This window comes from Dermacentor silvarum, chromosome 9 (assembly GCF_013339745.2).
Source record: "Dermacentor silvarum isolate Dsil-2018 chromosome 9, BIME_Dsil_1.4, whole genome shotgun sequence".
NCBI lineage: Eukaryota > Metazoa > Arthropoda > Arachnida > Ixodida > Ixodidae > Dermacentor > Dermacentor silvarum.
Genome location: NC_051162.1, coordinates 11,841,941 through 11,866,755, shown reverse-complemented (window position 1 = coordinate 11,866,755; position 24,815 = coordinate 11,841,941). Strand labels below are relative to the sequence as shown.

Here is a 24,815-nt window from a genome sequence, read left to right as displayed (position 1 = left end):
ATGTGCTTCAATTATTTCTTCTATAGCGTTATGCACTCCGAGGTCTAGGAGACGCAGGCTACTTGTGCCTTTAGGGATTCCCAATGCCGTTTTGTAGTCGGTCCTGATCATGGTATTGAGTATTTTTAAGTCAGATTTTCGGAGGTAGAGATATGGGCACGTGTAGGCCAGCCTTCCAATGAAGAAGGCTTGGACTAGTCTTCATGCCTCACTTTCTTTCACTCCCTGATTCCGATTTTTCACCCTTCTGAGCATATTACTGAGCTGTTGGACTGTAGTTCGTAGCTTGCTTAAGGTCACTGAATTCTGGGCCTTTTCTTGGATGTCCAAACCGAGTACTCGAATGGTTGGTACAATTTGTACCTGCGCGCCGTTGATTAGAATTTTATACTTGTCTATAGAGTTAGGGAGCTTCTGCACATTAAGAAGAGTTCCGACTTTGCCGGAGAGCACTCGAGCCCGTTCTTACGAGCATGTCGTTGGACTTCATCTGCAGCCCTCTGCAGCGCTTCCACCACCTCATCTGAAGATCCAGTACGCGTCCATATGGTCACGTCATCCGCATAGATAGCGTGTCTTATGTGCGGGATTGCCAATAATCTTCTTGCAAGTGGATACATTGCAACGTTAAATAGAAAGGAAGAATAGACAGCCCCTTGAAGGGTACCGCAAGTCTCTAGGGAGATCTTGTCGCTGCAGGCAGTGCCAAAATGAAGTGTTGCGGTTCGGTTGCGCATAAAAGCCTTTATATTGAATTGGGTTCTGTCGCCAACCCCTAGAGCTGAGGGACCCCTCGAGAATAGCTCGATGCGCCACATTATCAAAGGCTTTCTTACTGTCGAGTCCCAAAATTGTTCTGGTTACTCCAGGAATCCCTGGATCTAAAATATCTCACTGCAGTTGCCATAAAATATCCTGGGCTGAGACGTTGGGGCGGAGTCCGACCATGGTCGCGGGGAAGAGCTGCTTCGTCTCCGTGAACTCGACAAGTCGACTCAAGACCACATGTTCAATCGCTTTTCCCAGGCATGATGTGATTGAAATAGGGCGAAGGTTTTCTAATTTAAGAGGTTTGTCGGGCTTGGGTATAAAGATTACTTTTGCGTCTTTCCATTCAGGAGCAATGGAACCATCGTGCCAATAATCATGAAACAGTTTGGTGATGGCGTCAATAGAAACTCCATCCAAATTCCGGAGCATTTTATTGGTTACTCTATCGTTTCCTGCCGCCGATGTGGAGCGTAGGCTGGCCAGGGCCGCACGAACCTCTGCTGCAGTAAAATCTTGATCCAGATCGGCATTGGGAGCGCCTTTATACGGTTCATAAGAGTCACTATCCACTTTGGTGTTTAGGTAAGTGGAGCAGAGAAGGTCCATCATTGGCTTTTCCCCACCTGGAAAGGAGTGTAAGATCTTAAGCATTTTCTCTTGAGATGCGCCCTTTGATCGGTGTGGATCGAGTAGGTGTTTTAGCAATTTCCATGGGTTTTTGCTACCCAGCTGTCCATTAATCCTATCACAGATTTGATACCACTGCGATGAACTAAGGAGTGTCGAGTAGCCCTGAATCTCTTGGTCGAGTCCCGCCAGACGAAGTATAAGCTGACGGTTATGCTTGTTCTTCAACCATTCTGCTTGTAGCGTTTGCTGTTGTTCCCAGAGGTTAATTAACTTGGAATCTGGTTTAGGGTCGTTTTCCTCGAAAGGAATCTCCGTTGTATGTTTATCGGCATCCCCTATCAGTTCCCTGACCCATCGACCTAGGTCCGTGATGCTAGAAGGGGCTTTTCTATTACGTTCGAATCTGAAGAGATCCCACTTTGTGTGTTTCGTGACGAATTTCTTCTTTTTGAGGTGCCCTTTGGCCGGGATGTCAATAGTGAGCATGTAGTGGTCACTGCCGAGGTTTAGCTCTGTATTATACCATCTAGCACCGTCCGCATTTTTGACAAAGTAGAGATCTGGACTGGTATTCCGAGAGATGCTATTGCCGATGCGAGTGGGTTGTTCCAAATCGGTGATGAGTGAGAACTGTTGGTGGCATTCATAATCGTGAGGATTTCTGGAGTTACGATCATATCCCCACGCCATATGCGCAGCGTTAGATCTCCCAGGACGACTATTTGCGACTTTCCTGCCTCCCTACAAATCTTCCTCAGGAGGGTTATCAACCTCCTGTACGAAATTATTAAGGAATTCCTCAAGTTTATAAATACGTGAGAGTGGTAGGACCGGGGGTGTCGGGGGCTGCCATTGAGGTAGGCTCTACTAACTACCTCTTGGGGTTTCTCCCTTCAACAACCTCAATATCCTGGGAGTCATCCTTCCCAACGCAAGCCAAGATCTCTCGCGTGGCGATCGTGGTAGTTGTAATTTTAGTTTGTTTGGATTTTAGAAATTTAATTTCTTCATGAGCTGCTGCAAGTTTATCATTTGTTATAGCGAGTTGCTTTTTGAGATTACGGATCTCTGCGGCAAGCTCCCTCACCTTGTGTGTCCTCTGGTCTTCTTCCTCTTTCGGCGTCGTCCGGTGTTGACGGCTGCCTCAGCACTGATTTTCCAGGTTCCTGGTCTTTCTCTGTCATCGAGGCAGGTAGTTGTCTATTGTCACCACGGGGCCTGCTATTGCCGCGGTGTCTGTGGCATAATCGTTCCTGTGTTATCGTGTTTAGTTCTTGTCATGCCACGGCCACTGATGCGGTGCTCTGCGCATGCGTGGCATGCACACACGTGTATATATACTACAGACCAATAAAGGAAGGGGGTCATTCCCGTTCGTGTTCAAGGCGGTGTCGTTCGTCGCGGAAACACGACAGTGTCTACTGCCACTACGGTGGTGCGCGCTGTTGGTGCGTGCCCCCGATGCTCCCTGGTTGATGTTACGGGTGACGGGACGGCTGCGACACAGAGCATCCCTGTATGCTGTGTTCCCATCCTCAGTATTTGATACTTCCATGAAGGGCGTCTCTGTTGGTTCTTTCCATTTCCTTGTAGCCTCCATGTTTCTAGTTGTGCTTTTTCCCTGGAATTGCTCATAAAAGCGCTACCGACCGGTACGAGCCCCGGTTGGACGGCCTCCGTGGCACACGATGCAACGGGCCCAGCATGTGGCAGGTGTGCCCGGGGGAGGCGTTTCATGTTCCTCAGATCCACATCTGCGGCATCGCACCCTTCTTGGGAGAGGGCATACGTCCGTGCGATGCCCTGTCTTCCGACAGTTGAAGCAGGCTTCTACTCTTTCTCTGAAGGGGTAGACGTCGTGTGTGTCTTCAAAGTAGCGGACGTAAGCTGGCAGTGTCGTTTCTGCTACGGTGATGAGTACATGTCTAGATGAACCCAGTCTCCTGGCTCCGGCCAGTTTCAGCTCCGGATTGCGTTCTTGTAGCTCCTTGTATATCTTGGCGTCCCCTTCGCCAGACCACGCGTGGTAGAACACCCCCCGCGTTGAGTTATCCGGTGCCGGTACGTAGGTTAACATACGGTAATCTTGTCCGTCAAATTTGAGGCTGTTGATGTCCTTGTAGGCCTGTGCTCTAGCTAACGACGGCGTGCTGATGATGACCGTATTATTGATGCGGTGCACCCTGATCTGGTCGTTCTTAAAACGCCTTGCGTCGGCGTATATTGCGGCGCAAACGGCTTGGAGGACGGCAGCCGAGCCGCAATCTCGCATACGCCCCTGTGGGCGTATAACAACCTTAAGGCCTCATTCACACAGCCGTCAAACGCTCCTTCACGTCACCGTCACGGCATCGGTTTTCGTCAGGGGAGAGGGTTTGCGAGAGGGTTTCCGTCACCGTGCTGGCGACGGAAACGTAGAGCACCGCTCTTCGTCGCCGCCGAGCCGTTTTTGAGGGGAAAACGACTCGGAAACCCTCTCCCCTGACGAAAACGGATGCCGTGACGGTGACGTGACGGAGCGTTTTACGGCTTTGTGAATGAGGCCTAAGATGCTCCTCAGGCAACTTTGGGAGGGGTCTACGTCTTGGCAGCGTTGGCTGTCGCGCTCGATAGCGGGGTGGCTTCTTCGCGGTCTCCTCCGGGGAGGCTCCTTCAGTGCAGTTCGCAGATGGAGTGGTGAGTGCTGAGGTATTTCGCCTAGAAAATTTCCTCTGCGCTTCGAACGCCGTCCAGCTGCCATCATTTAACTCGTCTTCGGTAATGGCATCTCCCTCGACCGTGATCTCCATCACGTGGGGCTTGAGCATCGTCGGGCGACGCGAACGCTTCAGCTGTGGAGCCCGACGCCGCCGGCGTTAGGCCTAGCGTTGCAGCTCAGCCACTGTGACTTCAGGGGCGCACAGGAAGAAAAACTCGGACTTGCCCGCCAAGAAGCTATCCTCAGCGGTCCGGATGTCCTTCCGATGGCGTCCAGCAGTCCAGCAAACTCGGATGAACTCGGATGAAAACTCGGATGAAACCGCCGCATTCAGGTCGGCAACGCCATTCCCAGGCGACGTCCCAATTTCACCTCTAGATACGTGCCCGCGCGTCTCTTTTTAGCGCTAGTAAGCGGCGAAAACACAGCGCGCCTATCTATCAGTATTTATTTATTTATTTCACCCTCAGGGTTTGCACATTACAGAGGAGAGGGGCATATTACAGACCAAAATTGGAAAAAAAAAAAACAGTTGATACAATAACAATCAGCAAATTATACAAAAATGAAACAGCTGCAACTAAGATAAAGCAGAATAATTTGAACATCTAAAACTAAAACAAGCTAAAAACCAAAGAACAAATTAAATAAAAATAATTAATGTTATTCAAAAAACCCCTGAAGCGCGATGTATCCCTGATAGCTGTAGCTGCTTCTGGCAGCTGATTTCATCGGTCAATTCTAGATGAAATGAAAGCAGGGGATTCAATGAACTGATCATGGAGATGATTGGAGAGCGAGCCGGGCTATTTTACGCCGAATTGTCAGTTCTGGAAGGTTAATCAGTGACTTCATCATGGTAACACTGGCTGTGCGGTCATAATTGGATAAGATGAAACGAACGGAACGATTCTGCACTGTTTGAAGATCGTTTATCAGTGCCGTACCACCGGGATCCCAGATAGATGATGCGTGTTCAAGTGACGGACGAATGTATGTCATGTAGAGAAGCTTTTTAAGTTATGGGGGTGCCCTATAGAAGCTTCTTCGAAAGTACCCAAGTGATCAGTTAACTTTGGCGATGATCTACCTCATATGATTGTTCCATGATAGGTTACTACAAATATGAACACCGATATATTTGTAAGATGAATCAGACTCAAGAGGCGTATTATCAAAACGATAGTGTGGTAATGCTAATGAGGTGCGAAATACGCGCATTGATTTGCATTTCGAAATGTTCAATTCCATGTTCCAGGCTTGACACCAGGAAAGTATGGTATTTAAGTCGGTCTGGAGTACGGCAACATCGTCTTGCTTAGTTATTTTCTGATAAATTACACACTCATCAACAAATAGGCAAACCTTCGATGAAATGGTATCGGGATAGGTCATTCATGAAAATTAAACACAGTAAGGGTCCCTGGGGAACACCTGATAGCACTGGCTGGACTGGGGAATCGACAGTATTTGCAAAAACAAACTGTTTATTGTTAGAAAGGAAAGCTCGAGTCCAGTTAACAACATTAAGATCTATATTTTATTGGCCGAGCTTAAAAAGTAGTAAGTGATGACTAACCTTGTCGAATGCTTTAGAATAATCTAAAAAATACAGTCTATGGTGAATCTGGAATCATATAAATAATGCAGGTCGTTAGTGAAGAGCAGAAGCTGTGTTTCGCAAGAAAAATTCTTGCGGAATCCATGTTGTGAGGGTGTAAAAATTGGTTCGACTAAAGAAAATTAACAAAGTGAGTGAAAATAATGTCAGTCAGTCAAATAACTTTATTGAAAGGCCCTGCGAGTTTGTGGGACGGGCAAATGGTCCCGCTTATTTGATGACCAGGAGTCCTTGAGAGTTGAGTCCTGGCGGCTTCCTCGGCCCGCTGGACAGCCCAAAGTTGATCGTCAAGGGCAGAGCTGAGCAACACAGTCTCCCAGCGCACGCGTAGGCGATCGCGAGAGGCGGCATCCCCATCGTTGATTGTTATGCCTCGACATTCCCATAGCATATGTTCCAGATTGGCTCTAGAACCACAGTTTTTCCAGTTATCTGTCTTGCACATATGTCTGGGTTAACGAGGTGTTAGATCGCCGGGTTCGGATAAGTTCTGGTCTGTAATTGCCGCCATTCGACAGACTGCTTTTTGCTGAACTTTTGGTGACGTGGTGTGAAAACGCACCTTTGAAATTTGTAGTGTTGTGTGATGTCATTTAATCTGGTCATACTATCCTCCCATTCCCACTCCTATCCATCCTCGTTCTCGAGAGACGCTAAGGTGCCGGCCTTATTATCGGCCGTGACTCGGTCCGTAAGCCCTCGAGCCACGTCATGCGCCGCCTTATTATTATTGCTGTCTCCTGGCGAGGTGGAGGTGTGAGTGGCTGTCCATATTAAATATTCTTTTCTTGACTTTTGTTACCAGCCATCAGGACTCGTAGTGCTGCAGGAGAGATTCGGCCATTAGCGAAATTTCGTACTGCCGTCTGAGAGTCACTGACTATTACGTCCGCTTCTGTCTGTGATAGTCCTAGCGCAATAGCTATCGCCTCCGCAGTCTCGATGTTTACTGTGCTTGCCGTAACGCATGTTTTGCACTTCTTTTCGTGATCAATTACTACGGCTGTAAAGCCGCGCCTGTGCTTGTATCTAGCAGCGTCTACAAATACTGCGTCTTTACTATTCCCAAATTTCTTTTGTATGACCGTTGCTCTGCTTTCTCTTCTGCCTTTATGGTACGCGGGATGCATGTTCTTTGGTAATGTGGAACTGTTATCGTATCCCTGACACCATTCGGGATGTCCGCTTTGGTTCCGTGTTCCGAGTATGGTACCCAATACCTAGTCTTTCTAGTATATGTCTTCCTGTCTTGGTCTTGGAAAGGAGTTCGTACTGCGCTATCCGCTGCGCCTCTATGAGCTCGTCTATTGTGTTGTGCAGGCCTGTCGGTACCAGTACTGATTGGTAGTCCTACGGTTTGTTTATAAATTTTCCTAAATAGGCATTCTAATTTAATCTTTTCTGTAGCGTACAATATAAGGTAGGGTACGACGTATACGATCCTGCTGATAACGAACGCCTGTACCAGTCTGATCATGCTTCCTTCCTTCATTCCACTGTGTCTATTGGCTATCCTTTTGATCAACCTCATAACTTGAGATACTGTCCCTTCCAACTTCCTAATGGTTTCTCCGTTGTTGCCTTTTGCTTCAATGAGCAGTCCCAAAACTCTGATTTCCTCAACCTTAGGTATGGGTTCATCATCGGCAGTTTTCAATTGTATGTTCGTTTCTAGATTATCTGCCCCCTGTAGCTGTTTGGTTTACGGCTCCTGCGAGTCGGCCTGTACAGCAACAATTCTGATTTTTCCGCCGTACATACCAATCGGTTTCCCTTACGTATTGTTCGACTGTTTCTATCGCGCTTTGGAGTGTCTGTTCTATCTGCCCATCATTACCCTGCTCTACGCATAGGGTAATGTCATCGGCATATATAGTGTGGTTAAGGCCCTCAATTTCTTGTAGTTTCGCTGGTAATCCGATTAATGCCAGATTAAACAGCATCGGCGATATCACTGACCCCTGTGGTGTGCCGGCGCTACCAATCTCAATCTCTTCCGAGACGAGGTCTCCCACGGTGATCTTTGCCTTTCTGCCGGCTAGGAAGTCACGAACTTAATTGTATGTTCTCCTTCCTAATCCTAGCTCTTCAAGGCTGCTGAATATTGTCTGATGTGTTAAAGTATCAAAAGCTTTAATTCTAAGCCGAGGATGGCTCTAGTCGATCTGCCTGGATTGTCTCTGATTTGGCGTCTAAGCTGGAGCATCGCATCCTGCGTGGAAAGATTATTTCTGAAACCCAGCATCGTGGAAGGAAGCAAATGAAAATAATGTGTTCAAAAACTTTACCTAGAACAGATGTGGGTGAAACTGAAGGGAAATTTGATGGATTGTGTGTTACCCCAGACTTGTGAACTGGCACAACCTTACCTATCAGCCAGTCTTCCGGAAGGCTAGATAGCTGCAGGGACTGTGAAAAAATGCATGCCAGAATGTTACAAGAGTATTCCATAGTATTTTCCAAGAATTTCGTACTGATGCTGTCAACGCCACATGACGTGTTTTTCAGTTTCTTAATGACTGCACGAATACCTTCAGAAGTAATAAACATGGCGTCCATGGGTAAGTAATGACGTAATGACAAGGTATGTTGTGCATTGGTAACTACTGGGCGAGAAAAAGCATTTACAAATGTGTCATTTAAGTCAGACGCGAATTCTACGTCAGGCACGGGATGTACTTCCGTCGTTAGCAAAGTTATTGCACTGCGCGTACGACACTCCAAAACTGTCTAGAGTTACTTTTTAGCATATCTGGAAGGGTACGATTAAAAAAGAACAAAATTAGATCGTTTCATTTCAGATAAGTAAGTTGTGGTGGCAGATTTATAGGCTGACCAACGTTTATCCGACCGAGATTTGATAGCAGCGCGATAGAGCCTTTTCTTACGGTTAGAAAGACGGTTTATGTATCTGTTGTACTACGGGGCACTCGTATTCGAAAAAGCTTGACAGGAACGTATTTAAAGGTTAGTTCTGAAATTTTCGTTTTAAATAAGTCTCAGTTGCTTTGCACAGATCATTAAGGTAATCGGACAAGAACTCATCTAAAAAGGAGCACAATTCATTGTTAATTGCGTCGAAATCTGCTTTTTTTGTAGTCGCGTATTGTTTTGAGATGCTTTCGCGCCCATGAGAATGGCAGTGAAATCTTTCCTTGAATAATTTCATGATCACTGATAGCAGGCGTATTAGACATACAATTTCCGGCGATGATGTCAAAACAAGGTCAAGAATTGAAGATGTATTACTTGTAACGCGTGTAGGAAATTGACCCAGTTGTGTCAAACCGAAATTAAAACAGATGTGAAGGAAACCGTCCGCTTCAGCTGAATTACGCGATGAATATGAGTACGAATTTCACCATACAATGTTAGGAAAGTTGAAATCACCTAACAGAATGAGTGGCGCTCTGGAAAACAAAATGTTCGCGTGATTCAGCCAATCATGAAGGTCGTCACAAAAATTGTAACACCCAGAAAGAGGTCGATGGCATACAGCAGTGTCAATTTTTTAAAAAGCCGCACTCTCTATCGGCATCGTGGATCGCTTTCAAGATACGGTCTGCGCGGCCGTGCAATGTGCAGCCGCCGGCGGAGTACGTTTGCTCACGGTTCACAATGGTTCAAAGGGTTCAACATGTCACCTATCTTCGCGCTGATGTGTCCAGAACAGTAGGTAAGCTACACAGGTTACGTTTCATGCTACCATCATGGTTTAAACGACAGCTTTACTACTCCATGGTATTCTCGCATTTGCACTAATGTATTTTAGTCAGGGGAACCACCACTCAGGGTAATTTAAATCACCTTCAAGTATTACAGAAGTGTATTCGATTCGTTGAAAATTTATCATGGCAACAACACTCACTACCAACACTAATACCAACAACACTACCAACACTCACAACCAACTACTATTTTGGTTAAGGCGCCGAAGGGTGATAACGGCTTATAACGACAAACGTGTCGCATGCCTTTGAAGAGGTCATGCGCCACTTTTCAACATCATCATTATCAGCAGCAGCAGCCTATATTTTATGTCCACTGCAGGACGAAGGCCTCTCCCTACGATCTCCAATTACCCCTGTCTTGCGCTAGCTGATTCCAACTTGCACCTGCAAATTTCCTAACTTCGTCACCTCACCTAGTTCTCTGCCGTCCTCGACTGCACTTCCCTTCTCTTGGTATCCATTCTGTAAATCTAATGGTCCACCCATCCATCCTACGCATTACATGGCCTGCCCAGCTCCATTTTTTTCTCCTAATGTCAATTTGAATATCTGCTATCCCCATTTGCTCTCTGATCCACACCCCTATCTTCGTGTCCCTTAACGTTAGGCCTAACATTTTTGATTCTATAGCTCTTTGTGCGGTCCTTAACTTGTTCTCGAGCTTCTTGTTAACCTCCACGTTTCTGCCCCATATGTTAGTACCGGTAGGGTGCAATGAGTGTACACTTTTCATTTCAACGTCAGTGGTAAGCGTCTAGTCATAATTTGGCAATGCCATTTTTATTCTTCTGTAAAATTCCTTCTCATGATCAAGGTCCCATGTGAGTAATTGACCTACATAAATGTACTGCTGTATAGACTCTAGAGGCTGACTGGCGGTCCTGAATTATCGTTCTCTTGCCATGCTGTTGAACATTATCTTTGTCTTCTCCATATTAATCTTCAGCCGCACATTCCCACTTTCTTGGTTAAGGTCCTGAATATTTATTGTAATTCATCCCCAATTATTGCTGAATGGGACAATGTCATCAGCAAACCGAAGGTTGCAGAGATATTCGCCGTTGATCCTCACTCCTAAGCCTTCTTAGTCTAAGAGCTTGAAAACTTCTTCTAAGCACGCAATGAATATCATGGGAGAGATTGTGTCTCCTTGCCTGACCCCTTTCTTGATAGGCCGTTTTCTACTTTTCTTGTGGCGAACGTAGGTAGGTGTGCAATCTTTGTAGATATTTGCCAAGATATTCACGTACGCCTCCTGTACTACTTCATTGTGCAATGGCTCTATGACTGCTGGTATGTCTACTGAATCAAATACCATTTCATAATCTATGAAAGCCATATAGAGAGGTTGATTGTACTCCACAGATTTCTCGATGCCCTGATTGATTACATGGATGTGACTCATCGTACAATATCCCTTGCTGAAGCCAGCCTGTTCTCTTGGTTGACTGAAGTCAAGTGTTGCCCTGATTCTATTCGAAATTAGCTTCGTGAATTTTTTATGCAATGCTGAAACTAAGCTAATGGGCCTATAATTCTACAATTATTTAACGTCTTGCTTCTTATGGATTAGTATAATGTTGGCATTCTTTCAGTTCTCTGGTACACTTGAAGTCATGAGGCATTGCGTATAAAAGGTGGCAAGCTTTTCAAGCATGCTATCTCCTCCATGTTTGAATAAATCCACTCTTATTCCATCTTCGTTTGCCGCTTTTTCCCGGGGCATGTCTTGCAAGGCCCTTATAACTTCATCGCTAGTTATAGAAGGAGCCTCTGTATCCTGTTCATAAATACGAATGAAGGTAGCGTGGTTGCTCTGGGAAGTACAGGTCACAGTAGAATTATTCTGCTGATTTTACTATATCATCTAAATTGCTGATGGTTTTACCCTGTCCACCTTTCAGTGCCTACATCTTGCCTTGTCCTGTGAGATGTTTTGTTCTCTCAGATTTCATGCTGCGTCCATATTTTACGGCTTCCTCAAGCTTTCTCACGTTATAATTTCGAATATCCCTCACTTTCTTCTCAGTTTCGATAGTACACTTTTCATATTAATCATCACATAAAACATAATCACCAGTTACACACCCATCATAAGGTAGATTGATATTGGCATTAAAGTCACTTATCTCCAAAAGAGAAACGCACCGCAATTTTTTGCGTAGGCTTTGGTCAAAGAAAAGTCACCGAGATAAAAGTAATTGTGTGGCTTACTTCGAGCAATACTGGGCCTTCCAGGATCAGCATAATCAAACGCTTTTCCTATAAATGTTTTTCTTCCGCCTCTGTGCACCATACAGAACCTGAGAGTGGTGACGTCTGTACATGGTTTTCTGAGGCCACAGGAGGCTCTACTCCAGCGAACGAAGGCGACATTGTGGACATCAGGACATGGCCTTTGAGACCGGGCGACGCAGGCTCGCGCAGCCTCATTTCAGGAAGAGGTTATTCTTTAACAGATGACAGCGTCCGGTGTTGGTGCTGTCGACGTAAGCTCATAGTCAAAGGAATCCTTCAGGTTTGCAGGTTGTTTTATTTATCATTACAAAATTTATCATTCGCCAAGTAGTGAACCAAAGAAAATTATACAAATTCTGTGATGGCAGGCTCACAGCTTTCATAGGAAGGAGGGTAACTCTGTGGTGTTCAACGTCACGTGATCGGGCCACTCTTTAAGGGCAGGTGGAAAGCGCCAGTCGTCCGGCTGTCCAACATGCGGCACAGACGCGAATGGTGATGCGCTCCAGGAGAAGGATTGTTTCTCGTACCAGGTTGGGCCGCACTGGGTCCACAGGCTGTGGTGAGCCATCATCGTCGAATTGACTACCTGCGCTAGGACAGTCTCAGCATGAGAAGTTTCCCAGGCGAAGATGATAAAATATTCTGTTCCGAAAATCGTGTCTGGCTATAAATAAATGCCCAAATATCAATTTCATTGTGGGTACAGTGAGCCCATTTACATTTTCGCGGAGCGGCGCCTCCAGCGGAGTATTGGAATTGCATTGGAATTCCAATTCTTTCAATATTTGGAACGCTGCCAACGTCGATTCTATAGGCACAACGAGATGAGGTAGGAGCTGAGCGACACAATTTACTCGCAGTTATTGCAGGTATTTTGGCAAGCGATAAAGAAGCCATTGTCTTCAGATAGCGCAAGGTAGTAGCAGTTTTGGGACATTTTGTCCCACTACCCCTTCACCATCCTTGCGCGCCAACGTTTCTGTGAGCGGAGAACCAGAAAACTCGAATAGTGAAAAATCGTGACGTATGCAGTGTAGACGACCGACAGATGGTGCTACACGCCCCGTCTTTTGCGCTGCCTGATTCCCTCCAATAGAGGCAACAACCAGCCCAGTTCAGCGCAATCCTGTAGACCTGACTCTGCGAACCATAGAAAAGTTACCGTACAACGGGAGCTGCACTAAACTGCTTAAATGGGAGCTGTACAGACGGCTGTGCGGCCTGCACATAGCGGGATTGTCCGGTGATATTGTAAAGAGCTGTAGCGCATGTGAGCTCAGGCACCTGTCACGTTCTTAATTTGAGCTTTAAGGCACGTTCAGACTACGTACGTAATGTGCAGATATTTCGCAAGAAACGGAAACGCAAACTCAAAAAGCGCAACTGAAGTGTTCAGACTACAATCGTATGAAGCGTTAAGAGCGCAACAGTCGTCACGCACGCGAGCGTAATTGTTGGAAGGCCCGCTATTTTTACGTTTCATACGGATACGACAGTTACCGCGTGGCCAGTAAGCGCCGCAGTTTGTTTTAAATTTCCGATGACGCGACTACCGGCATTCCCAGTTAGAGCAACGGCCCAACGGACGTGGCTGTGTGTGCGTAGTAGCTTGTGTGCGTAGGTCGAGTAGTGTGCGTAGTTGTGTGCGTAGTCTGTTTACAGGCGCCATGTTGAAATCCACTGAGACGCAAGTGTCAATGTGAACGACCAGCATTGTTAACGATCTTAGCGCTCGTAACACGCAATACGGTCTTTATGACAGATGCGCACTTTGCTAACGTTACGACCGCAGTCTGAACATACCTTTATAAAGCTGTTATTTTATTTTGGTTTCATGCGTGCGAAAATTCACCAGATATCCCGATGAGGAGTGGCCATTCGGCCACGATGTCACATAAAGACCACGGAGGTGTGTGCTGTGGGCTTTGCAGCGTCTTTCGCTCTCTGCAATTGGCGCAAAAAAGTGTCGAAATATTTTCTTCATCATCATCATCATCATCATCCTATATTTTATGTCCACTGCAGGACAACCCAATTCCCCTGTCTTGCGCTAGCGTATTCCAACTTGCGCCTGCAAATTTCCTAATTTCATCACCCTATCTGGTTTTCTGCCGACCTCGACTGCGCTTACCTTCTCTTGGTATCCATTCTGTAACCCTAATGGTCCATCGGTTATCCATTCTACGCATTACATGGCCTGCCCAGCTCCATTTCTTCCGCTTAATGTCAACTAGAATATCGGCTATCCCCGTTTGTTGTTGTTGTTGTTACCTCAAAACATGGCTCGTAAAATCTCTGATCCACACCGCTCTCTTCCTTTTCTTTCTTTTCTTACCAGCGGCCTAATAATACACGACTGTCTATTTACCGTTTTTTAAAGGAGTTAACCAAGTGTCGACGCTAAATAAGACAAAGTGCATGATAAAAATAATTTGACGATTACGTGTTGATTATATCTTTCTATTCTGTCAATTTCTGTATCCTTTCATGTTCATTATTCACTTATGTTGCATCTTATTCATATCGTATTTCACTAGCAATTACGTTGACCTTGTCTTTTTTAGCGTCGACACTTGGTTGACACTTCTTTTTTTCTTGACCAAGAGGCCATGTGGGCCAATGCCAGAGATAGTCCATTCTACCATGCATTGATGTGTGCATTTTCGACTACACTGGCGCTAATTACGACCGTAACGTTAAGCCTACCTACTCTGCCCCTAACAGGAAAGAAGACGAGAAAGTTGTACGGCACGCGCCGAGTGTTTGAAAGCGCTGGCGGACTTTGGAACGAGAGATGTGTGCATGCGATCGTGGCCTAATGGTAGAGAACCAGGTTACTGTAGTCGAATGCACAGGCTCGATTTCACCATCAGTCCCAAATTATTTTCTATTTATTAAAGCGAGGCAAAACCGGAATCTACCTACGGGTACCGCAAATTGCCATGAATGAGGCAAAGAATACTTCGCATTAAAAACGGCTCTGTGGACTTCACTGCGGTGACCGCACAGTGGCCATAATATTCTAGTTTGTGAAGTGTTCTGTGCTTGTTTTCACAAGACCAGTCATTCTGCAGTTTCCAGCTTCCCTTGTTTTAAAAGGCCCTTACAGACGTGTTCAGGAGGGCTCCCGCGCGCAGTGCTTCATTTGAGCGCCGGTAGCCAAATGTGACCAGCGCGGTGTTACCCTTCAGAGCACGTCAGTGCGCTACCGTATGCCCTCACGCCCAATACTTGATGGGAATATCGATGGTGAGAACGGCTGTGAAGTATTCGAAATAGTATTATTCGACTCGCTTCTGGTTATTTGTCTATTCGCTTTCAATTCGATCACGATAATTACAATTTGCACACCCCTATTTGCAACGGTATTGCGTGCCCTATTCTTCTTTTCGCGTGTCCCCTGTGCCTCTTGAGAAGACATGCCGTAACACACAGAACAAATATAGCCATCATCCTATTTGTTTCGGCCACGCTGCATAGGCGAACGTTACTAGACTAGCTTCAGTTGTAAAACTCTCCGCCCGTGCGCTTACCGCCGCTGTTGCCACTCCTTGTGCAGCCGCCAGATGACGGCGCCGTTCCATCGCGCTCCACTGCAGACGCCTCGTCGCAGCCTTGAGCTCATGCGGACGGGCAGCTTGCGCGTGTTTCACGCTCACTGGCGTTCTTATAGTTCGAATTAGTGAAACCATGCGAAATCGGTATCCAGCTACAGCGATAAGATATATCGAGCTAGTTGGTTCATTCTGAAAGAAGGGTAAACTGCACGACAGGAAGAAACGCATACGACGAAGCGCAGAAGCTGCGTTTTTAAGTGTCGTGTGTTTCTTCCTACCACCTAAACCTTTCACGCAGTTTACTTTCCCCATACAGCAGCTTGACACGTTTTCTCGCTGCTTTTACTTGCTGAACACTTTGATCTGCAGACCATGGGGCTGTTATACGCCAGCTAGCGAGACCAAATTTGTTATCCACAAAAATAACAGCACAACTTTCTTGTAAACCAATGAATGCTTTATTAAAGGAAACGAAGTAAAAACAACTATATGCACCTATATATAGCGAAGACTTAAACTGTCAGAAGGGACATAATCTAGGCAAATGACTTGGGCCTACGTGGACACAAACTCCACCTACAGCAGCTTGGCACGTTTCCTCGATGCTTTACTTCAAGGCTGGATCCCCGCCGCTGCTCCAGGAACCTTGCCTAAGAATGCATTTTTATGCAAGGTTCCTGCAAGCTACGCGTGTATGCATGCGCGTGACTAAATAAAAATGCATTGCAAATGCACATAAGTGCATGCAATGCACAAGTGGCGCAAGGCTAAAGAAACAGCGGAGACGATCGGCACCTAGCTGGTCCTGGCCTTACGGGTTATGCTTTTCCGGAATTTATTGATTATTGATCGATTATCGATTACCTATTAATTGGCTATCGCAACGTATTGGCCACGTATTTGGGCTAGGCTAATCCCTACCAAGTCATCCCGAGCATTTTCCGGAATTTCTAAATTATTGATCGATTTTTGATTAGCAATTGATTGGCTGTCGCAAGGCATTGGCCACGGATTTGGGCTCGACACTAACAAGCACTACCAAGACATCCCTAACATTTTCTGGTATTTATTGTTTATTGATCGATTATCGATTAGCTATTGGTTGGCTATCGCAAGGTGATGCGAGGCGCAGCTGTGCGCAGTGACGTCATCGCTAGGCGAGTTTTTGCGAACACTACGCGGGGAACCGAAAAGCTTAAGCAGGTCCGCCGTTAAAAATTTAATGATGCGTGCACTCAGTTACTGAAAGCGCAAGGGGCACCCAACAGGACTCAGCGTATTCACTGACAGCACATCTAAGATGGCCCAGAACAGGTCTCCAAACATCTCTCTTCGTTTGCGTTTTTTTTTCCGGTTGGTTCGACAGATACGAGGGAAGGTTCGGGAACACTTTTGGCAGCGGACCCTCGGCAAGTGTCCACTTGTCTCATGGCACCTCAACCATCTGTTCATTGATAATATGCACGTAACACTTTAAGATGTCCTGCTCATGAAAGTGTTAATCAAACACCATAGATTTCGCAGAGAGTTCCCGGTCGGCACGAGGAATCGCTCTGTTCAACGCCGAGCGAAGTGTCGCATTGCTAGGAGCACACAAGTGGCGCGCTGAACTGTCGACATCGTTTGATAGCCGCTTGTTACAGTCAGGAACGCAGCACGACGGCATCGTCTGCTAATATCCTTCACAAACGCGGCGAAAGCTACAGTTTTGCGGATGACATGCTTCCTGAAATCCGCCGTCAACAACCAACCACAAAATACACCAACACTGCACCGCGTGTTTCGTTAGGCCAGTTCACGTAGGCGGCAACTGGGAAGTGAAGCTGGGTGCGACACCAGCGCCATGAAGGCGTGGGCGGGTGGCGGTTCCGCGCAACGCCGCCGAGTTTTACAACTGAAGCTAGTCTAGTAACGTTGGGCTAAGCTACAAATAATGTCGCTGGACAACGAACGTGCCATCTTTTCCTCACCTTAGCGTCGGTGCCTCCGTGCGGCCGCAGGCCCATCTCGAAGAACGGGTACCGACCCACCGATGGGTTCAGATCACTCCGTGCAGACAGGGCGTTCTCGGCATTGTACTTGGGACTGCACGCGGCACACACGGCCAGCGGGTCGTTCTCGTAGTTGTTGTACCTGCGGCGGAAAGAACGATAACCTCTCATGCGGGGAAAATTAAATGAACTTTGGTTGTAATGCTCCCAATACAGCTACAATATAGTATCTCTCGCTGTAATCATATGGTCAATGTAAATATCATGAACATAGCTTTCAGCAGCGTTCTACCGTCGCTCGCAAAAAAAGTAATAATTGTGTACGTCTTACTAAAAAAATGTCACAGTTTCGCCCTAAGGGCGAAACAATGAATGCGATAGAAAACCAGAGGTATGATTTCATTACTAATTAAAATAAAAAAAAGTTCACAGTTTCGCCCTAAGGGCGAAGCAATGAATGCGATAGCAACACAGCAATGCCATACGAAGTAAGGTGAGCGGCTTTGGTAGCAATATGAATTGTAGTAAACATGAGCTGATTAAGTAAGCAGGTGTGCTGCGCCGTAAGTAGACCGACATGAAGAGAGACTCGATGACCACGAGAAGGCGCCTGTGAAACGGTGGTGTTGCTGAGAAGTGCTTCCCGTGGGCAGCGCATGCGAAGGGACACACCTGTAGCGCTGCACTGCCGATCCGGGCAGCATTGCATGTGTAGCGTGCGTTGTAAAATGTGGCCCGACTATTACTAACTGAATGAACAAGCGTGGTGTGAGCGCGCACAAACAAACACAAATAGATCACACTGAATGACTGCAGACAACGAGTGTCAAAACGCTGGCAGCAAGCATACGCCGCAGCGGGCGAAGGTACGTGCGGTCTATCGCTGCAACGAAACTGAGCGGCGAATGCACGGCGCATAAAGGTCAGAGCCGTGGGGAGATAAGAGACGGTGCGAGCGAGCGACGAGCGCGGTTGCTGGCAGAGTAGAAGTGCGCCCCCCCCCCCCCCCAGCTCCCTCCGGCGCTGGCTTCACGCTTTCTCCGTCGCGCGAATGCTGTGGGGGGGGGGGGGGGACGGGAGGGAGGGAGGGAGGGGAGGCGATGTTTATCTGCAGCACCAAATACGTATTTATATAAAAACTCCGCGCGCGTTCGGTGCGAACGCGGGCAAAACGCCGACGGCGTCGACAACAGTTCTGCGCGTTACTGGTGCTGCTGCATGTCCAAGTTTGTACAGCTGATAAAACTACTATCCTTACTCCGTATAGCTCTAATAATTTGCTATCGCAATTGGTGCTTCGCCTTTCGGGTGAAACTGCGACAACATTTTGGTATGCCCGATAAAAATGAGACTTGGCAAGCAACCGAAGAGGCAGTCATTAATTTACTCTCTAGTACTATTGACTCGGAGCTTGACGCGAATGTGATAGAAAGAGCCCATCGTCTAGGTGGTCCATACGTAAATGAAAGATGTCGCCCTGTCATAGTTAAATTTTCAACATTTAAAATAAAAGAACTTCTTATGGCGGGGCGATCGAGGCTGAGAAGCCATAACGTCTCGGTATCGGAGGACTACTGCCAGGCGACAAGAACTGCACGCAAGATGCTACTTAATTATGCCAAATCGTTGCCCGGTAGACCTTCTTTTCAGCTCCGTAACGACAAGCTTGTTAACCACAAGAAATTTGCCTATGACGCCAGCAAGGATGAAGTTTGCGAAACTACTGCGCATGTTCGCACCGATGGCAGCCGAGCTCGCAACAGAGATAGGACGCACTTTTTCTCTGGTCACAACCACGACCATCAAGCATGTTCATCTTCTAATTCTGCACCTCTGTCACATGCGCACACTTCTACTGCTACTTCTTAACAATCAGTGAAGGGAAGTGGCAGCGGAAAAGCATTGCGTCCTATCTCTGTGCGGTGTACCAACATTCGTAGCATCATGAAGAAGCGTGACGCTTTCGAAGGTCTTCGAAATTCATGTGAAGCCGACGCGATTGCTGTAACCTAGACATGGTTGAATTCTAATGTTCGCGACAGTGAAATTTTTACAATTTCGAAATCGGCGCAAATTTATCGCTGCGATCGAGATGGAAGACAGGGCACGGTGGCACTTTGCTTGCTATTTCAAAACGTCTCAAGAATTTCCTCATTAACCTGACATCTACGTTGGAAGTGATATGGTGTGGGCTAGTTGCTAACAATAAGACGCATGTCTTTGGTGTCTGTTACTGTCCCCCGGATACGGACATTAGCTTTGCTCATGAGTTTCACGATAACATAATGCAATTATAATGCGGTACCCATCGGTGTCAATAACTATTCTAGGCGATTTTAATTATCCTTCCATAGAGCGGACGTCATCATTACCACAAGTCGTACCATTTTCTTCTCACAGCCAATGCTTCCTTGATACCTGCAACCTTTTTATTTAACGCAGATGGTGACTATTCCAACTCGTGTTACCAGTACTTCATCGCACATTCTTGACTTGATCTTGACATCAATGCCTGAGACTTTTTATTCACTATCTTCCTTTCCTGGTCTTAGCAATCACTGCATGTTACACTTTTACATAAACAGCAGCACGCCTGCTGCTACTAAGGAACGCAAGGTAATCTACGCCTGCAATGCCGCAAACTTCGAAGCAATTGATCACGAACTGTCTCTCTTTTTTGACACTTACTTACATGATTTTGATCACGGAACCGTACAGGAAAACTGGGATTTGTTTAACAAAATTTATGAACTTACTCGAATTTTTATTCCTCAGAAGTTTATACCTATGAGCAGCTCCGCACCCTGGTATAACACATACTTGAAGCGTCTCTCTAATAAACAAATTGCCTCCACCTCCCCAAAGGGAATGGTGAGGAAATGCGAATGCATTTCTTGCGCCGAGAGTACACGGCGTAGTAATTTTAATGGCGTAAATTAATGACGAGACGAGGATTTGTACCGTAACCATTTATTTACACATTCATCAGCACCTTTTTGTGTTGTCATTGTACCTGACGGTCATAATCGCAGCCTTGTGGTCGCTAAAGTGTACAGTCAAAGGGTCTTTGAGAAGCATGCGCACGTCAATTTCGGATAAAGGCGAGATCAATGCAACTTCCGTGAATGGTAGTCGGACACTTGTCGGACTCGGCTTCGCAGCCTTGTCTTCCGCTTCTTCTCCTCCGGTTTATGATGACGTTGAAGCTACTGCAGTGACGTCACCTCCAGCGAGAGGTGTAATGCTCGGGTTGGATTGTATTACAATTCTTGCTAGGGGTGCCGTTGCCGTCAGACATTCGTCTTCACCGACTTCTGCCATCGCCTTGAGAGGCGCCCAGCCAGCGAACGGTCGAGAGTGAGGCGCGCGCTACACTCCATTTATATATACGTGCGAGCGAGCGAACGGGAGAGTGCGGCGCAGGGAGGAGAGAGAGCGAACGGCGAGAGAAGGAGCGGTGAAACTCTGCACCTACCCTCTCCTACGCTCTCTCCACACACGCGGGAGCTCCGCCGAGTTCCCGCGACGCGAGCGCCCTCACACGCCAGAGCGCGCTCCTCCTCTCCACTCACTCTCCGCTACTCCGCCCGCACCACTGCTCCGGGTTATAGGGGCGAGGATAAGCGCGCGCGCCCGCAGCTGTTGCTATGGGAGAGGGAGTGAGAGCGGAGAAATAACACCTGCCGGCGCGCGGACACCGACAGACGCCTGACATGCCTTGACTAAGAAATGCATTCGCATTTAAAAGAAACGGTTGTTTCGCAGGGCGAAATTGCAAGGCACAGACGAACGCTGGCGTGCCTACGAATCTGCTACACAATCATATTCTTTGGGAGTTTCAGACGCTAAAGCTAACTTTCTATCAAACACCCTACCTGCAATGCTTGTCAATAACCCGAGGAAGTTTTAGAAAACTGTAACAAATACTAACAGTGAAATTGTACTTGTTGACACTGATGGCCTTCCCGTACCTGCTGGGAAGTGTGCAACACTTTTGAATGAAAACATTGCTCGCAATTTTTCAGTATCGGTCACTAGCACGTCTGTTTCTTTGTCAATGCGCAATTATTTACCTATGTCTCCAACAGAGATCGAAGTGCCTGGCATTGTGAATGTGATTGAATCCCTCGGAATGGTCCTCTGCTTGCGGTGTTGACAATATTAATTCGAGATTTCTTAAAGAAACAAAACTGTGCTCATCTCTCTTCTTGAGTAAAATATTTCAACAATCCTTGTATCAAGGTGTGCTACCTCGTGCTTGGAGAGAGGCGAAGGTGGTTCCCCTACATAAATCTGGATGCAAACAATCTGTGATTAATTACCGACCTATTTCTCTCAATTCTATACCATGTAAGATATTGGAGCACATAAACTTCTCTAATCTGGTCACTTTCCTAGAATCGAACTCATTCTTTAGCAAGTCACAGCATGGATTTAGGAAATCATACTCATGTGAAACACAGTTGCTCTGCTTTACCCATTCCTTACACGTCATTCTAGAACGTGGTCCCAGGGTCGATTGTATCTTCTTGGACTTTTCCAAGGCCTTTGACAAGATTAACCACCACCTATTACTCTACAAGCTTAGCAGCCTAAACTTTGACAGCAGAATTCTTATTTGGATTTAATTTTTTTAAGCAATCGCTCACAGTACGTTGTTGCCAATAATTCCACCTCACCGTCGTCTCCTGTTACCTCTGGCGAGCCCCAAGGCTCTGTATTGGGCCTTTACTTTTCCTCATCTATATAAATGACTTACCCGACTGTATGAGCTCCTCAATTCACCTCTTCGCAGATGACTGTGTTCTTTACCGCGAAATTTCAAGTAACCTAGACGTTATTTCACTTCAAAACGATATTTTTAACATTGCTCATTGGTGCAGAACTTGGCACATGGAACTTAACACTAACAAATGCAAAGTTTTACGTGTTTCACGCACTAACGGACCCTCTGCTACCTATACCCTAAATAACGTTACTCTAGAATCTGTTAGTTCTTATATATACTAGGGAATTCATATCACAAATGATCTAAGCTGGAAACAACACATTAACTACGTTATTAACAATGGTAACCGTATGCTAGGGTACCTACGACGTAACTTTAGTAGAGCTCCTGTAAGTGTGAAACTAACAATGTATAAAACACTAGTGCGTTAAAAACTTGAATACGCATGCTCCATGTGGGACCCCTTTCAATCGCACTTAACTTATTCACTTGAAATGATACAGAATAACGCATCACGTTTTACATTATCCAACTACAATCGCACTAGCAGTATCACGTCGATGAAACGCACCCTTTCCTTGCAGTCACTTGTTTCACGTCGCAAAGCATGTCGTCTTACACTTTTCCATAAGATATACCATCATCCAGTTCTAAAAGCCCAGTTCGTCACAACCCCATCTTATCGTTCAGCACGCTTAGATCACCACCGTAAGGTACACGTTATTACTTGCTGCACTAACACTTTTTTTTATTCTTTCGTCCCACGCACGTCCAGTGACTGGAACCACCTTCCTTCAGATGTTGTTTCCATTTCGGACCATGATCTATTTTGTGCAACCATTTACAGTCACTTATTTGATGACGCATGAAGTGTTTTTTTTTTTCGTAAAGCGGTTCTTCGCATTGTATCTTCATTCATACTTTTGTTGTATTAGCCTAACATTGTTTCTTCCTGTGTATTGTATATGTCGTTAGAATTGTACATATTATTATATTTTCTATTTTGTTTACTATTTATATACCCCACTCCCCTCTGTAAAGCTCTGTGCACTTGAGGGTAAAAGAAATGAATAAATAAATAAATAAATAAATACTGGGCAGCTGCTGAATAGAATAGCAGAGAAATGCCCCCGCGTAGTAGCATGGGGGCGACGGTGACGAAGCAAGGAAGCAAGGTTACAATTGCCCACCTGACAAAGTCCAAAACTCGTTCTATGTCACTCGGGTCCTTGAAGCCTCTCTTGAACATCAGCGCACGCGGACACCTGTCGTAGGTGAACCAGTCGCCGTACTCGGCGGCCAGGCTTGCCATACCGCTTGCGTTGAAGATGGTAGGGAAGAACCTGCGCATATCCAAGTTGCGTGCTCTGCATTTTGTAGCCAGCAAAACAATAAGTTTGTACTCCCACACAATCGCACAAATATTGCCAGTGAGCCGGATAGCAAACATAGAATACTCTTGGTAGGCCGTTCTAGATAGTGAAAAAAAGTTTGGCTTACATATTTCTCAGAAATAAAACTAAAAGTAAACCATATGTTATACGGCTGGAGGGGGGGGGGGGGGGGAGGTATAAGTTATGCAGCCAGGGTGTGACGCAACAGCCGCTGCGTAATACACGCAAATTAAGATGACATTTTGCAGTCGGATATCTAGGAACACAGACATGCTCGTACGATTTCTCACATACAGCGCGCGGCGACGGTTTTATCACCCTTGGACTTTATTTACAAGGAACCTCACGGTGACGGCGACGGCAGAAATGCGCCTAGAATATGAAAGTAAGCTATGACTTGAACAAAATCTGCCTGATTATTATGTGACCGTTCTAGAATAGTGATTCTGGAAGCGTCTATTCTGTGACCCTCCCAGAAACGTGCGGCAGTAAGGATATGCGGGAACTCTTCACCACTGCACAGATGGATGTTAACAATGTACTTACGGAATATTGTACGACGCCCAATAGCCCTGGTTGTCCACTACAGAAGTGACGTCAGCCGACACGGAGTACCCTCTGCTGAAACAAAGGAGGAAACGGAACATTTACAGTTTGGTGTAAGTATGCATGTCTGGGGAGGGCTATGTATTTAATTGTTGCAGTAGTAATATAAAATATCAACTGGAGACATTATGCAAAGAAGGAAATATACCGCACTTGTGATGGATGTTTCATGAACAGAGGTACCAGAAGGTTTCAAAAAACGCTGACGAAAATTACTAGAAGTCAATGTGGAAAGAAAGCAGCATTTTCTGCATTGCTTCCATCAACCAGTTTTCTTGTTTTTCTCCGGGCATCACCCGAATGATGACAATTTGATTCCTACTGCATAGTAATGCGAAGCAGTAACACAAAACAGGTCATTTGAACCGCACGCTTACAGACATGCTATTCAGCCGACCACCGTGACTGGGACCGGGCTCTACCTTACATTACCTTTGCGTACAACTCTTCCCATCTCGAAACTGCTGGCGTTTCCCCGTTTTACCTCTTGTATGGCCGAGAACCGACGCTACCACTAGACACTGTGCTTCCGTCCCCCACAGCTTCAACTAGCGATTATGCCCGTGATGCAATCGTCCGTCCTGACCATGCTCGCCAACTTGCGCGTGCTCGTCTGCAAGTGTCTCAAGAAAAACAGAAACAACACTACGATCTCCGTCACCGTGATGTGCATTTTGCACCCGGCACCCTCGTGTTGCTTTGGTCACCAACGCGTAAAGTTGGCCTTTGTGAAAAACTGCTCTCCTGTTACGCTGGTCCATATCGCGTGATCCGCCAAGTGACCGATGTCACCTACAAAATCGTTCTAGCCACGCCCACTACGTCCTCCACTGTGACCAGCAGTGA

General features: G+C 46.3%; 1 protein-coding gene across 1 annotated transcript in view; it reads right to left on the bottom strand.

Moving 5' to 3' along the window:
• Positions 1 to 11,971: 11,971 nt before the first annotated feature.
• The window catches only part of LOC119465133 (putative phospholipase B-like 2), a 71,890-nt gene continuing 59,046 nt past the window's right edge, over positions 11,972 to 24,815 (bottom strand). Inside the window, exons 4-7 of the mRNA XM_049655955.1 lie at positions 23,910 to 23,984; positions 23,160 to 23,312; positions 17,220 to 17,382; positions 11,972 to 12,278 (exon numbers count right to left, since the gene is read on the bottom strand). Of these exons, the coding sequence (XP_049511912.1) occupies positions 12,069 to 12,278; positions 17,220 to 17,382; positions 23,160 to 23,312; positions 23,910 to 23,984 (601 nt within the window). The 3' untranslated portion in view covers positions 11,972 to 12,068. The remainder of the gene's footprint in view (positions 12,279 to 17,219; positions 17,383 to 23,159; positions 23,313 to 23,909; positions 23,985 to 24,815) is intronic.